General features: G+C 65.9%; 1 protein-coding gene across 1 annotated transcript in view; it reads right to left on the reverse strand.

Annotated features, from left to right (window-relative positions):
• SND1 (staphylococcal nuclease and tudor domain containing 1) overlaps positions 1–15239 on the reverse strand; it is a 77695-nt gene extending 62456 nt beyond the window's left edge. The window contains exons 1-9 of the mRNA XM_058022474.1: positions 15158–15239; positions 11517–11666; positions 9310–9430; positions 6625–6703; positions 5405–5565; positions 5211–5302; positions 3787–3942; positions 2822–2928; positions 2446–2536 (exon numbers count right to left, since the gene is read on the reverse strand). Coding sequence (XP_057878457.1) covers positions 2446–2536; positions 2822–2928; positions 3787–3942; positions 5211–5302; positions 5405–5565; positions 6625–6703; positions 9310–9430; positions 11517–11666; positions 15158–15232 — 1032 coding nt within the window. The 5' untranslated portion in view covers positions 15233–15239. The remainder of the gene's footprint in view (positions 1–2445; positions 2537–2821; positions 2929–3786; positions 3943–5210; positions 5303–5404; positions 5566–6624; positions 6704–9309; positions 9431–11516; positions 11667–15157) is intronic.
• Positions 15240–15791: the final 552 nt, after the last annotated feature.

Raw genomic sequence — 15791 nt, forward strand, 5'->3', positions numbered from 1 at the left:
CGCTGCTGATCCCAAAGCCAGCCCGGACATCCCCCTGCAGAGACCGGGGGGCCCCGCCTGCTGCTATGCCACAGAATCACGGCATGGTGGAAGCGCCGGGAGCATCCAGCCGCCCCCTCCAGCAGCTGAGCGGAGCGTGACTGACGGCGCTGGCACCGCTCCTGGCACCGCTCCTGGCACCGCTCCTGGCACCGCTCCGGCGGCAGCCGCTGCCAGCGGCGCTTCCCGGCGTTCCAGAGCCGGCACGCGGCCCTGCCGTGCCCACGGGACACCTGCCCAGGTGCCATTTGTCACCGCCATGTCCTCATCCTGAGGGATGGGCTCTCAATGCCGGCCCCCCGGAGCCCCTCCGAGCTCGGTGTCCCCGCACTGCTCCCACAGGGAACGCCCTCCCCGGTTTGGGCAGGTTTTGGGGAGCCCTGCTCCTGTCCCAGCCACATTTGAGCCCCAGAGCAAGCACAGGAGCCATTCCCAACCTCATGCCCGCGGACACGAGCCAGCAGTGCCACGGGGATCAGCTCTGAGCAGCTACAGGAGCTCCTGGCTGTCCTGGCAGCTCCAGAGCTTCATCTCTGCTCTGTTCAATCTCCAGCATCCAAGAGACCCCCAGAGTCTGCCAGCCTTGATCCCATTCCTACTTTTCCAAGGAGCTGCAAGGTTTGATCCCATTCCTGTTTTTCCCCAGGAGCTGCCAGCTTTGATCCCATTCCTGCATTCCCCGGAGGAGCTGCCAGGCTTGATGCCATTCCTGCTTTTCCAAGGAGCTGCCAGGCTTGATGCCATTCCTGCATGCCCCGGGATCTGCCGGGCTTGATCCCATTCTTGCTTTTCCCCAGGATCTGCCAGGCTGATCCCATTCCTGCTTTTCCAAGGAGCTGCCAGGCTTGATCCCATCCCTGCATTCTCCAGGATCTGCCGGGCTTGATCCCATTCCTGGTTTTCCCAGGATCTGCCAGGCTGATCCCATTCCTGTTTTTCCCCAGGATCTGCCAGCTTCGATCCCATTCCTGCACCCCCCAGGAGCACCCAGGCGAGGCCAGGTTGCTCGGACACGATCCCGATCCCGGCAGGAGCGGAGCAGCCGGAAGGACCCGACCCTGCGCAGGGACCAGGCCGGCTTTCCAAGAAATGCGGCTGCTGCCCATGCCCAGGGAAACTCCAGCGGCTCGGGAGCCGCGGCTGCTGCCTGGGCGAGGCGGCAGCTCCATCTAGTGGGGCCGATGCCGCGGATCCCGCCCGGGTCCCGCATCCCACCGGGACCGGCCCGGATCCCGCAGCTCCCGCATCCCACCGGGACCTGCCCGGATCCTGCATCCCGCCCGGATCCCGCAGCTCCCGCATCCCACCGGGACCGGCCCACTCTGCTGCACCTCCCTCCTGCACTGGCTGTGCCCTTGGATCTGTGCTGGGGCAGGGATTGCTGGGCACCCATGGGCAGGGATTGCCGGGCACCCATGGGCAGGGATTGCCGGGCACCCATGGGCAGGGATTGCCGGGCACCCATGGGCAGGGATTGCTGGGCACACATGGGCAGGGAACACACCAGCACCCACCAGAAGAGGGGCTCAGCAGCATCTCCCGGCTTTGGGAGAAGTGGGAAACAATCCATGGAGCAGCCATCCCCTGGGAGGATGAGGAATTGATCCATGGGGCAGCCATCCCCTGGGAGGATCAGGAATTGATCCATGGGGCAGCCAATCCCTGGGAGGATCAGGAATTGATCCATGGGGCAGTCGGTCCATAGGAGGATCAGGAATTGATCCATGGGCAGCCAATCCCTGGGAGGATCAGGAACTGATCCATGGGGCAGCCAATCCCTGGGAGGATCAGGAATTGATCCATGGGCAGCCAATCCCTGGGAGGATCAGGAATTGATCCATGGGGCAGCCAATCCCTGGGAGGGTGAGGAATTGATCCATGGGGCAGCCAATCCCTGGGAGGATCAGGAATTGATCCATGGGGCAGTCGGTCCATAGGAGGATCAGGAATTGATCCATGGGCAGCCAATCCCTGGGAGGATCAGGAACTGATCCATGGGGCAGCCAATCCCTGGGAGGATCAGGAATTGATCCATGGGGCAGTCAATCCATAGGAGGATCAGGAATTGATCCATGGGGTATCCAATGCCCCAGGATGATCAGGAATCAGTTGAGATGCAATCCCATCCCCGTGGCTCTGCCTGACCAGAGTGAGGTGCCAGGACACCCCCAGTCCATGCCCACAAACCAAAGCCCCTCTTCTCTCTCTCTCTCTCTCAGGGCTCCTTCCCTTCTCCTGGGCATCCCTTCTGCTGGAGATCCCAGAGCACCCTGGGATCCATGGCCGGGATCCAGCCCAGGGAAGCCCCTCTGGGGTTTGTGCAAACCCATGGAGAGGCCAGACCGGCACCATGGGCACCCTGTGCTGTGCCCCTGCTCCCCACACGTCCCTGCCAGCCCCGCTCACCTTGGCCACAAACTGTTTGTCCTTCTGATCCAGGTTTGCCGTGGGGGCCACGTAATCCCTCCAGATCCTCAGCTTGCGCTCCTTGGCAAACCTGCGGGGTGGGGACAGCGGGACACGGGGCTGGGACACCTGGACATGCCGGGGGTGGCACTCCCAGCAAAGCCCCGGGGAGAGATGGAGGGGAGATCCCATAAACCCCACCCAGGATCAGCCTCACGGGGCTGGGGGGGCTGGAGTCACTCTGGGCACCCCATGGGTGGGATCAGCAGAGAGCAGTGGGAACAGCTGGGTGCAGTAGGATCAGCAGGAGCAGAAGGAACAGAGGGATCCGCTGGGACCAGCAGGAGCAGAGGGACCAGCAGGGTCCCCGTCCCACCTCTCGGCCGCGCGCAGTTTGTCGGCGCCGCGCGTGTAGACGGCGATGGACCAATCCACGCAGCGGGCAAAGCCCTCCTTCAGCAGCAGCTCCGTGATGTTCCCGTTCTGCGGGGAGCATGAGAGGGCCCGGGGTCAGCAGGATCCCCCCAGGCCCTGTCCCTGCTGGGGGGCACCTGCACAGCCCCTTCAATGTCCCCTGAGCTCCCAGTGCTACTGGAGACCCCACCAGTAACACCCCCTGCCTCTGCCCTCCTCACAGAGACCAGGGTGTCCCAAACCCACTGGGAAACAGCCCAAAATCCCAGTGCCACCCTCAGGCTCTGCCCTCCTCACAGAGACCAGGGTGTCCCAAACCCACTGGGAAACAGCCCAAAATCCCAGTGACACCCCAGGCTCTGCCCTCCTCACAGAGACCAGGATGTCCCAAACCCACCAGGAAACAGCCCAAAATCCCAGTGCCACCCTCAGGCCCTGCCCTCCTCACAGAGACCAGGATGTCCCAAATCCACCAGGAAACAGCCCAAAATCCCAGTGATACCCCAGGCCCTGCCCTCCTCACAGACCAGGATGTCCCAAACCCACTGGGAAACAGCCCAAAATCCCAGTGATACCCCAGCCCCTGCCCTCCTCACAGAGACCAGGATGTCCCAAATCCACCAGGAAACAGCCCAAAATCCCAGTGATACCCCAGCCCCTGCCCTCCTCACAGAGACCAGGATTTCCCAAATCCACTAGGAAACAGCCCAAAATCCCAGTGATACCCCAGGCCCTGCCCTCCTCACAGACCAGGATGTCCCAAACCCACTGGGAAACAGCCCAAAATCCCAGTGATACCCCAGCCCCTGCCCTCCTCACAGAGACCAGGATGTCCCAAACCCACCCACGTCCCGATTCCCCCACTGGGAGCACCCTGTGAGCCCAGAGTGTCCCCAGCCCCCCGAGACAGCCCGTGGTGGCTCTGACCGGGTGCAGGATGGTGCCCAGGATGTTCTGGTTGTGGCAGCTCTCCAGGACAATCTGCACGTCCCTCTGCAGCAGCCGGGACTCCGTGAAGAATTTGGCTTCGGCCGCGAACGGCTCCGGGACCTCGGAGTCGGCCTCGCGCTTGAAGGTGGGACACTGCAGGGCACGGGGACAGTCAGGGCATGGAGGGGCCCAAATCCTGAGGCTGCCCCCATTCCCAGCCCCAGGGGTGTTTTGGGGACTGAAATTGGGGAATCTGTGTAAGGACAGAGCCCTTTGACTGCCCTGGGAAACAGGGACCGACTCCAGTTCAGGGACACATAGACAGGGACCTGGAGTTGCTGCAGGGCTGGAGCCCCTCAGCTCCCAGGGAGCCAGGCTGGGAGAGCTGGGGGTGCTCACCTGGACAGGAGAGGGATCCAGGGAGAGCTGAGAGCCCCTGGCAGGGCCTGCAGGGGGACTGGGGACAAGGCCTGCAGGGACAGCACACAGGGAATGGCTCCCACTGCCAGAGGGCAGCCATGGGTGGCATCTTGGCAATGAGCAATTCCTGCCTGGGCTGGCATTGCCAGAGCAGCTGGGGCTGCCCCTGATCCCTGGCAGTGCCCAAGGCCAGGCTGGGCACTGGGGCTGGAGCAGCCTGGCACAGTGGGAGGTGTCCCTGCCATGGCTGAGTGGCACTGGAGGGGCTCTGAGATCCCTTCCCACACAAACAAGTCTGTGATTCCTTGAACTTGGACAACAGCAGGAATGAAGGATGATCAAACATTGGAAGGGGCTGCCCACAGAGTTCATGGAGTTTCTGGAGGTGGCACTCAGGGCTCTGGGCTGGGGACAAAGTGGGCACTGGGCACAGCTGGGACTGGATGGGCTGGGAGGGCTTTCCCAGCCTCAGGGATCCTGAGATCTGTGAACTCCCAGTGCAATCCTGACCAGGGTGTCTGACAGCCCCACCCAAGCCACCCATGATTAATGATGACACCTCAGGCTGCTTCCAGCCTGGTACTGCAGGTGCAGCAGGTGACAAGGATGTCCCTCCATCCCTCCCTGCTGCAGCCTGGGACCCAGACAGGGGCAGGAGCCACGGAGGTCGGACAGGGAAGGAATTGGGCAGTGGGATTGGGGCAGAGGGAATGGGGCAGTGGGAATGGGGCAGAGGGAATTGAGCAGTGGGGATTGAACAGTGGGGATTGAGCAGTGGGAATGGGGCAGAGGGAATGGGGCAGTGGGGATTGAGCAGTGGGGATTGAGCAGTGGGAATGGGGCAGGGGGAATGGGCCAGTGAGAATGGGGCACAGGGAACGGGGCACAGGGAACGGGGCACAGGGAACGGGGCACAGGGAATTGGGGCAGGGGGAATGGGGCAGAGGGAATGGGGCAGGGGGAATGGGGCAGGGGGAATGGGGCACAGGGAATGGGCTCACCTTGATCCCTGAGAGCATGACGGTGACCAGGTAGAAGTCGGGCAGGAGCAGGGCCCTCACCACGCTGCCATCCCGCACGTGCTCGATGATGGCTGCAGTGACACGGAGCTCAGCCCGCTGGGCTGGGGACACACGGGGACACAGGGGGACACACGGGGACACACGGGGACACACGGGGACAGGGGCCACCTCACCATTGACGGGTTTCTGGTGCAGGGAGTCCACGAAGTGCCGGGGGTTCTCCAGGGTGTACTTGAGGTCGCGCACGGTGTGCGAGCCCGTGCCCTCGCTCCACATGCCCTTCTTGGCGCTGCGGGCCTGCTCCTCCAGCTCGGCCAGCCGGCTCTGCTCGGGGCTGTGGGCACGGGGGTCAGCCCCGGGGGGCTCAGGGCCATCCCCCCGAGCCCACCCAGCTCCTCCCACCGCCCATCCCGGGGGAATGCAGCGGGAAGCGTCTGCTGCTCCTGCTGCCGTGGATGGGGAGGAGAGCCCGGGAACCCCTCCTGAGGCTGCTCTGGGCACCACGGGGCAAAGGCAGCGGCGTTCCCGGCTCCCAGCAGGGCAGAGCCAGTCTGGGAGAGCAGGGAAGGCATATTCCATGGGAATCCAGGGATCAGCTTGGCCCTGCATGCACAGGGAGCCACTGAGGGGTCACCAAAGTGGGCACAATCTCTTCCCAGCCCCGGCACAACAAACTCAGACATTGATATTGAACAGAGCAGCTGGGGCTGCCCCTGCATCCCTGGCAGTGCCCAAGGCCAGGCTGGGCACTGGGGCTGGAGCAGCCTGGGACAGTGGAGGTGTCCCTGCCATGGCAGGGGTGGCACTGCAGGGGCTCTGGGGTCCCTTGCCACCCAAACCATTCCATGACTCCATCACCCCACAAACGAGGCTGACCCTGCCCTCATGTCCTGCCCCTCTGGAATGGATCCTGCCCCCACAGCTGCAGCCCTGCACAGCCCAGGGATGTGAGGGAGCCCAGGAGAAGCCTCGGCTCTGCTGGCACAGGGATCACCCAGCCAGATCCAGCACCAGCCATGTCCCAGCACCTCCTCTGCAGTGGCAATGATGGGGACTCAACCCCACCCCAGGAGTGACTTTGGAGGCTCCCAGGGAGTCTCTGCTCCACAGCCCATGGACACAGCTCCAGTGTCTCCGCATCCAGGGAAGGAGGCAGCCCCTGCCAGCCCCAAAGCCCTCGGGACACCCCAGGGATGCCTGTGGGATGTGGGCACCTCGGAAGCTGAGGAGCAGGGCCTGGCCCTGCAGCTGAGGGATCCAGGGGCTCCGTGCCCGAGCACCAGCCTGGGATCGGGATCAGGATGGGGATGGGATCAGGATCAGGATCGGGATCAGGATTGGGACAGGGTTAGGATCAGGACGGGATCAGGATCAGGACGGGATCAGCACATACTTGTTGGCTCGGATGCCCTCCCGCCGGGATGCCAGTCCTTCTGCCACCAGGGACTCGGCAATGTTCTCACCGTTGGTGTCTGAGAGAGGAGAGCAGCAGGTGAGAGGAGCCAGAGGGACACGGGAATGGGGCAGCATTCCCAGTGATCCAGGTAAGCAGTGCTGCAACAACCCCAGAGCTCCCCTGGGGACACAGCCTGGGCTCCCTCACCCCCTTTCCACGGGGAAATTCCTGCTGTGCCCAGCCTGAGGCCGTTCCCTCTGCTCCTGTCCCTGTTCCCTGGGCTGTGCCCTCCTGGCAGGGACTTGTGCAGAGCCACAAGGGCCCCTGAGCCTCCTTTGCTCCAGGCTCAGCCCCTGCCCAGCTCCCCCAGCCCTGCTGGGGCTCCATTCCCTTCCCAGCCCCATTCCCTGGGCACTGCAGCCCCTCCAGGGCTCTCCTGAGCTGCCCCCAGGATCCCAGGGGGTCCCTGGGCAGGGCCAGCACAGGGGACAGTCCCTGCCCTGGGGCCGTGCCCACCCTGGGGCCGTGCCCATCGCCCTCCTGCCCCCCTGGGCTCGTGCCCAGCCGCTGGCACAGCACCCCCAGGGCCTTTCCCAGCTTTCCAGCCCCCTGCCCCAGCCTGGAGCTGAGCCCAGGGCGGCACCTGGCACCTGGCCTGGCCGTCCCCATCCCCCTGTAGAGCTCCTGCTCTCCATCCTCCCCAGGCAGGAGCTGCTGCAGGGAATCTGTCACAGCATTCCCACATTAACGGCGCTCAAGCCCTGACAAACTTCATCAGGAAACATTTTCTGCCTCATTTCTCCCGCCCGCGCCGCTGCAGGCGGGGCTGGAGCGGGGCCGGGGACGGCTCCAGAGGGGCCCCAGCACCCCAACCCTCCCCAGCCCCGCTCCCTGCCCTGGCATGGCCCTGGCTGCAGGGCGGTCAGGGGAGAGCAGAGCAGCAGCTCCCCAAAGCCAAGGTGCAAATCAAACACTGCATTCCATGGTCCGTGATCTGGGGGGTCCTTCCCAACCAAAACGTTTGTGATTCCAATCCCCCCCTCTGCAGCAGGGGATCCCCATCCCAAAGGGCCCCCCAGTCCCACCAGGAGCTCAGAGTGCATCACTGAATGTCCTGAGTGGGAAGGGACACACAGGGACCTGCACCCTCGGATCCCAGAGCCATCCTGGGCCCCCTCCCTTGGCTGAGCCCCCTGCCCCGTCCTGCCAGCCTCGGGATCTGCCTGGGACGTCAGCAAGGCTGGCTGCATGAGCCCAACCCTGCTCCTGCTCTGGGACAGGCTCTGAGTGCCATGGGAATGCCAGGAAAGGCTGCAAGTGCCATGGAAAGGGTCTGAGTGCCATGGAAAGGTCCTGAGTGCCACAGGAATGCTCTGAGTGAAATGGGAATGCCAGGAAACACCCCGAGTGCCACGGGAATGCTCTGAGTGCCACAGGGAGCACACCTGGAGCAGCTGCTCCCCCTTTCCAGCCCATTCCCACATGGAAAACAGCCGAGTCCGCAGGGATGTGGGGCTGAGGGCACCCAACCCTCAGTGCCCATTTCCCCCAAAACTCAGCAGCCCCTTCCCCGTGCCTGGCATCCCAAATATCCCACATCCCCCTGGTATCCCAAATATCCCAGGGCAGGGCTGTCCCAGCTGCACAGGGAGCATCACGGGGAGGGAGAGCTCGGAGTGAATCCATTGTGGGATCTCAGCCCCAGACAGGCAAGAGATTTGTAACAACAGGAAGGATGGGAAAAGGGAAGCTGTGGGAATTGACCCAGAGCTGCTCCTTGTGTCCACGAGCTCCTGCTCAGCGGGGATCAGCACTGGGCATTTCCCTCTCTCCCAACACTGGGAATCCATGGAGGAGCGGGAATGCATCCTGCGGCTGCCACAGCGCACCCCAACACCTCCAAAAGGCATTTCCAGCTGGATTTGTGCTTAGGGCACTCCAGGCTGAGCCCAGGAATGCTCCTGGAGCAGGGAGAGCAGGGCTGGAGCTTGGAAACCTGGGGGGCAGGTACCCCTCACTGCCCTCCCAGAGCTGGGGGCCATGGAAAATCACGGAAAAGTGATGGGGAAGCAGGCAGGCATCCTCCTGCTGATGGCACAGCCCAACACAGCCCAAACGTCCCCTTGTGCTCTCCCCCAGAGCCACCTTTTCCCAGGTAAAACATCCTGGGAACCACCTTTTCCCAGGTACAACACCCTGACCCACCTTTTCCCAGGTAAAACACCCTGGATCCACCTTTTCCCAGGTGCCCCATCCATCCCCCCCTGTTCTCAGGTACCCCACTGAGGCTGACCTTTCCCCGGTGCCCCATCCATCCTCCCCTTTCCCCAGGTTCCCATCCAGGCTCACCTTTGCCCAGGTACCCCATCCATCCTCCCCCGTTTCCAGGTGCCCCATCCATCTCCCCTTCCCCAGGTACCCCATCCATCCTCCCCTATTCCCAGGTGCCCCATCCATCTCCCCTGTCCCAGGTGCCCCTCCATTCTCACCTTTGCCCAGGTGCCCCTCCATTCTCACCTTTGCCCAGGTGCCCCATCCATCTCCCCTTCCCCCAGGTGCCCCATCCATCTCCCCTTCCCCAGGTACCCTATCCATTCTCACCTTTGCCCAGGTGCCCCTCCATTCTCCCCTTCCCCAGGTGCCCATCCATCTCCCCTGTCCCAGGTGCCCCTCCAGGCTCACCTTTGCCCAGGTAGACCATGCCGTACTCGCGGCCCTGCGGGGTCTTGTACTCCACGGTGAAGCACACCTCCTTCCCGATCAGCTTCTTCCGCAGGAACTCCCGCGCGGGGAAGCCCCAGGGCTGCGGGAGGGAGGCACCGTGAGCCGGGGGCCCGGGCAGGGCAGGGCAGGGGGAGCGGCCCCGGTGCCCCCGGAGCCCCCGACTCTGCTAGGAACCGGCTCCCGGGGAGCAGCTCCCACCAAGGGGCACCGGGAGAGCTGTGGGGCAGGAGGGCAGCGGCGTTCGCAGCCCGGGCAGCCCCGCCGGGGTTCCGGGGCACGGCAGGCTCGGGAGCGCGCTCCCGTTCCCGTTCCCGCTCCCGGTGCCGTTCCCGCTCCGGCCCCGCGGGTGGGCGGGAGCGCGGCCGGAGGTGGGAACATGACGCGCTCATAAACAATTAGCGGGGCTGACAGGCGTCACTTTGGCAGAGAGTGACATTTAGAGGCTGTTGGGAAGACAAAACTCCCCAGGGAGAGCAATTATCTGCCAGCGCTGCTCCCGCCGCCCCCGGCCCGCGGGAGGGGGGCCGGGCCCGCCGGCACCGAGGGCACCGAGCGGCTGCGGGACCGCCCCGGGGCCCCGAGCCCCAAAACAGCCACCCCATGTGCCCCAGAGCATCTCTCGAGCCCCAAAGCAGCCACCCCATGTGCCCCAGAGCATGCCCCGAGCCCCAAAACAGCCAGCCCATGTGCCCCAGAGCATCCCCCGAGCCCCAAAGCACCCCCCGTGCCCCAAAACAGACACCCCGTGTGCCCCAGAGCATCCCCCGAGGCCCAAAACAGCCACCCCATGTGCCCCAAAACAGCCAGCCCATGTGCCCCAGAGCATCACCCGAGCCCCAAAGCACCCCCTGTGCCCCAAAACAGACACAGTGTGAGCCCCAGAGCACCCCCCGAGCCCCAAAACAGCCACGGCGTGAGCCCCAGAGCATCCCCCGAGCCCCAAAGCACCCCCCGAGCCCCAAAACAGACACAGTGTGAGCCCCAGAGCACCCCCCGAGCCCCAAAACAGCCACGGCGTGAGCCCCAGAGCATCCCCCGAGCCCCAAAACAGCCACCCCATGGGCCCCAGAGCATCCCCCGAGCCCCAAAGCACCCCCTGTGCCCCAAAACAGCCACCCCGTGTGCCCCAAAACAGCCACCCCATGTGCCCCAGAGCATCCCTTGTGCCGCAAACCAACCACCCCACGTGCCCAAAACCACCCCCGTGTGTGCCAAACCGTGCCCTGGGTACCCCAAAGCACCCCTTTACGTGCCCCAAACAATCCCACGTGCCCCAAACCAACCCATGAGTCCCAAATCGCCCCCCATGCCCCAACACAGCCACCCCACATGCCCCAAACCACCCCTTCATGTGTCCCAAACTCTTCCACGTGCCCTAAACCATCCTGAGTCCCAAACCACCCCCTGTGTGCCCTAAAACAGCCACCCTATGTGCCCCAATCCACCCCCTCTTATGACTGAAACTCTCCCATGTGCCCCAAACCATTCCTCATGCCCCAAACCAGCCTTCCCATGTGCCCCAAACACCCTTTCATGTTGCCTCAAACCAGCCCATGTGTCCCAAGCCATCCCCCGAGTCCCAAATCTCCTATTCACGTGTCCCAAACCACCCTGTGTGTGCCGCCCACAGCACCGTGCCAAGTGCAGAGGGACAGAGAAGGAGAAGACCCCCCCAAGCCCCCCCACGTGACTCTGCCAGGCCACCCTGTCCCCTGTGTCCCCATGGGTGTCCCCTCACCTCGTCGGGGGTGTCCCTGCTGTCGGGCTGGCTGGCGTTGGCACGCCGTGCCAGGCTCCCTGCCCATTCCCATCCCTGTCCCCATCCCTGTCCCCATGGGTGTCCCCTCACCTCGTCGGGGGTGTCCCTGCTGTCGGGCTGGCTGGCGTTGGCACGCCGTGCCAGGCTCCCTGCCCATTCCCATCCCTGTCCCCATCCCTGTCCCCATGGGTGTCCCCTCACCTCGTCGGGGGTGTCCCTGCTGTCGGGCTGGCTGGCGTTGGCACGCCGTGCCAGGCTCCCTGCCCATTCCCATCCCTGTCCCCATCCCTGTCCCCATGGGTGTCCCCTCACCTCGTCGGGGGTGTCCCTGCTGTCGGGCTGGCTGGCGTTGGCACGCCATGCCAGGCTCCCCGCCCCATCCCTGTCCCCATGGGTGTCCCCTCACCTCGTCGGGGGTGTCCCTGCTGTCAGGCTGGCTGGCGTTGGCACGCCGTGCCAGGCTCCCCGCACGGATGTTGCTGAGGTTGATCTGCCGCTCCGGGGGCGGCCCGCCACGGGGCTGGCCCCGCACGATGATGGCACAGCCCGACAGCACCTGCGGGGACAGCGGGGACACTGGCGTTAGTGGGGACAGCAGGGGTTAGAGGGGACAGCAGGAACTGCGGGATAGCAGGGTCAGAGGGGACAGCGGGGCTCACAGGGGACAGTGGGGACAGCAGGGGACAGGGGGCAGCCCAGGGCACGGCAGGGGCAGCGGCGAAAGGACGGTGACACTGCACAGAAAGGTGACGTAGCATGGACACACACAATTCCAGGGACACAATTCCAGGGACACAATTCCAGGGACGTGCCCTGCCTTGGCAGGGCTCCCGAACTCAGCATCACTGAGTGCCACGGGCCTGGAGAGCCAGGAGCTGCCCCAGCTGGAGATGGGGGTCACAATCCACGAGCTGGGCTGATCCCCAGCAGGGCAGGGGGATCCTGCCCCTGAGAGACCCCACCTGCAGAGCTGCCCCAGCCCTGGGACACAGCAGCAGCACCTGGAGCTGCTGCAGAGAGCCCAGAGGAATCCATGGAGCTGCTGCAGGGCTGGAGCCCCTCAGCTCCCAGGGAGCCAGGCTGGGAGAGCTGGGGGTGCTCACCTGGAGAGGAGAGGGATCCAGGGAGAGCTGAGAGCCCCTGGCAGGGCCTGCAGGGGGACTGGGGACAAGGCCTGCAGGGACAGCACCCAGGGAATGGCTCCCACTGCCAGAGGGCAGCCATGGGTGGCATCTTGGCAATGAGGAATTCCTGCCTGGGCTGGCATTGCCAGAGCAGCTGGGGCTGCCCCTGATCCCTGCAATGCCCAGGGCCAGGCTGGGCACTGGGGCTGGAGCAGCCTGGGACAGTGGGAGGTGTCCCTGCCATGGCAGGGGTGGCACTGGAGGGGATTTGGGGTCCCTCAGAGCTCAGCACATGGGGTCACCTCCATGCACGCAGAATCCGAAGGAGGATTTGGAAAATGGGGATTTTGCAGCGGGTGGATGAGCCCAGCTGGGCCATGTCCCACCACAGCTCCGGCTCGGCGAGCTCCGGGCTGGGCAGTGCCAGCCAATCCCCTCTGCCAGGGTTCCCTCACACCCCCAGGCACATTCCCCAGGTCCTGCAGCAGGGCCGGGCTCCGGGCCAGCAGCCAGGCTGTGCTGGGATCTCCCTGTTCCCAACAGGATCTCTGACCCAGCCTGGGGTCAGTTCCAGTGCCTGCTCGCAGGGATCCCAAACCCCTCCAGCTGTGTCCCATCACCAGAGCCAGCCCAGCAAAGGCTCAGTGCTCTGTGCTCAAGGCTTAGAGGTTCCATGGCTGTAATTAACCTTAATCTTTAATTGACAGGGCACGGGGATGCTGGAGCTGCTCTGCTCAATGCCCAGCACGAGCCGTGGACCCCGGGGTGGGCTCCTTGGTGGAGCTGCGCCGTGTCCCAGGGTCAGAGCAGGGCTTGGGGGACATTCCAGCCCAGCTCCTGATACCTGTCCCTGCCCATGGAGTAGCCACACGCCCATGTGGCTGTGGGGATCCCCCAGCAGATGGGGAACTGCTCCAGGGATGGCAATGGGATCAGGACACTGTGCCAGCAGCCAGGTGCCACTGTCCCACCCTGCAGCAAGAGCCACCCCACAGCCCTTCTGTCCCACTGAGGGCTCCATCAGGGAAATCTGGGCTCAAACCAGGCTTAAGCTGGAAACAGCACAGGCACAGGGGTGCACAGACCCAACTCGTGCTGCCAATGCAGGTCCAGGGCACCAGAGGAGACGGCACCAAAATCCCACAGGCACATCCGGAATCCAGGGCTGCCCCTGTGGGGCACAAAGGGTTAAAAATCCTGCCAAGAGTGGGAGCAAAGTTCCTGCTCCCCATCCCCATCCTGCTGCCAAACTCCTGCTCTCAAACCCCTCAGCCTGGCTGTGATTGCAGTGAGCTGCACCGTGATTGCAACAGGAAGGTGCAAAAAACCCCAAAAACCTCAAGGCTGTGACGGAGCCGCAGCAGAGCACGAGGCTGGCACCACAGAGAGCCAGGGACCCTCTGCCAGGGGCATTTTGGGCTGCCTGGCCTGGAAGGGAGCACAGAGCACGAGGCTGGCACCACAGAGAGCCAGGGACCCTCTGCAGGGGCATTTTGGGCTGCCTGGCCTGGAAGGGAGCACAGAGCACACCCCAGGCTATGGGGCACAGGCACAGCTGCCTCCCAGCCAGCAGACCCCAAAATCCTCCCCAAAATCCTGCTGTGGATCCCCGTGCCCACAGATGGATCGGGCGGGCACAAGCAGCCAGGGGAGGGTTTCCTGAGCACCCCAAAACCTGCAGGGTGGGCAGGAGCCAGGGCAGGGTGGCAGCAGCAGATCCCCCATCGCCAGTGACACACGGCACGGGGATGGTGCCAGAGCAGACCTGCAGTGTCCCCAAAGCCCCGGTGTCCCCAGACCCCCGGTGTCTGACCACAGACCCCCAGTTATCACCCCCAGACCCCCGGTGCCCATCCCAAACCTCTGGGATCCATCCCTAGATCCCTGCCACGCGTCCCCAGCCTCGCAGGGTCCATCCCGCGGTGTCCCCAGCCCTGTCCCCAGCACGGCTCAGACTGCAGTGACAGCCGGGAGCGGGTCTCAGTCCGGAGGGAGCCGGGGGTGAAGGGGTCAGCAGAGACCCCCGGAGCCACCCGGACTCGGGCACGGCAATCGGGGGGATCGGGGGCACGGCAGGGAACGGGCTGGGGCGGGACAGGGCCGGGAGGGGACACGGGACGGGGACACGGGACAGGGACACGGGATAGGGACACGGGACAGGACCAGGAGGGGACACGGGATGGGTACGCGGGATAGGGACACGGGACAGGGACATGGGACGGGAACACAGGACGGGGACATGGGACCGGGACACGGCGCCCGGCACTGAAGCCGACCTTCGCTCCCGCGGCCCCCGCTGCCGGCACACGTGGGGCCCTGGCGCGGGGCACCGGGACCCTTCCCGGGGACCCCAAACCAGCGCTGTCCCGTGGGGACCCGACCGGGGCTCGGGGATCCCGCCCCGCCCCGCCCCGGGGATGCCCCGGTAGGGGCGGCGAGCGGAGCACGTGCGGCACCCCCGCCTGGGACGGCCCCGCCGCCGGCGGCACCGCGAGGCCGCTGCTCCGCCACCCTCGGGGCTCCGGGGCTCCGGCACCGGCAGCGCAGCGGGAGCAGCGGCTCCGGGAGCCGGAACTCTCCCTGCCCAGCCCAGCAGCCGGGACGGCACCGGGAGCGCGCAGTGCCCGGGGCGTGGGGGACCGGCTGCAGGGGGATCCCAGGGTGCAGCGAGAGGCGCCGGGCAGCGGGCGGTAACGGATCAGCAACTGCCGCCCGACGGGGCCCGGGAGCACCGGACGGGCTGCACCGGGCACGGGGAGCCGGGCACCGCGCGGGGAGCGGACAGGCTCCCGGTTACCGGGAGGGGAGGCGGGCAGCGGAGCGGAGCCCCGGGCCCCGGAGGAGCCTGCGGGAGATGGGGGTCCCCGGTCGGCGAGCGGCGAGGCGCGGGGTCGGTGCGGAGAGCGGCGGGCACAGCCCTTACCATCTTGACGATGCCGCGCTGGACGACGGGCGGCGGCGCGGAGCCGCCCTGGCCGGGGTTGGCCGCGGAGGCCATGGCGGGGCCGGGCGGGCGGAGAGGCCGGGTCGGGCCGGGCCGGGCACGGGCGGCGGGAGCGCGGCGGGGCCCGGGGCGAGCGCGGAAGGGACCGCGGGGCGGGGCCTGAGCCGGGCAGGGGGGCGCGGCCTCCCCGCGGCTCCGCCCCCCCCGCGCGGCCGGCGGCCAACGGGCGGCCGCTCCCGCCGCGCGCGCCGCCGCGCCTCGGCCAATGGCGACGCGCTGCCGGTGACGTCGGGCCCCGCGCGGCCACGCCCCAAGCCCGGCGCGCGGGTGGCGGGGCGGGACTTCCGGGGCGCGCGGCGCCAGGGACACGTCGGCAAAGGCCGCCCGCGCGCACACGTGGCCTCGCGCCGCCGCGGGGGCGGGGCCAGGGCGGGACACGCCCCTTTTCCGTCACAGATGGGCGGGGCTTGGTGGGGACACGCCTCTTTTCGTCAGCGGCGCGCGCCCGACCCCGGGGCCGGACCGAGATGGGTCTGGGGTCACGGGGGTCGCCCTTGCGGCGACCCCCGTGACCCCAGACCCATCTCGGTCCGGCCCCGGGGTTGGGGAGACC

Source organism: Melospiza georgiana, chromosome 4 (genome assembly GCF_028018845.1).
Source record: "Melospiza georgiana isolate bMelGeo1 chromosome 4, bMelGeo1.pri, whole genome shotgun sequence".
Lineage (NCBI taxonomy): Eukaryota > Metazoa > Chordata > Aves > Passeriformes > Passerellidae > Melospiza > Melospiza georgiana.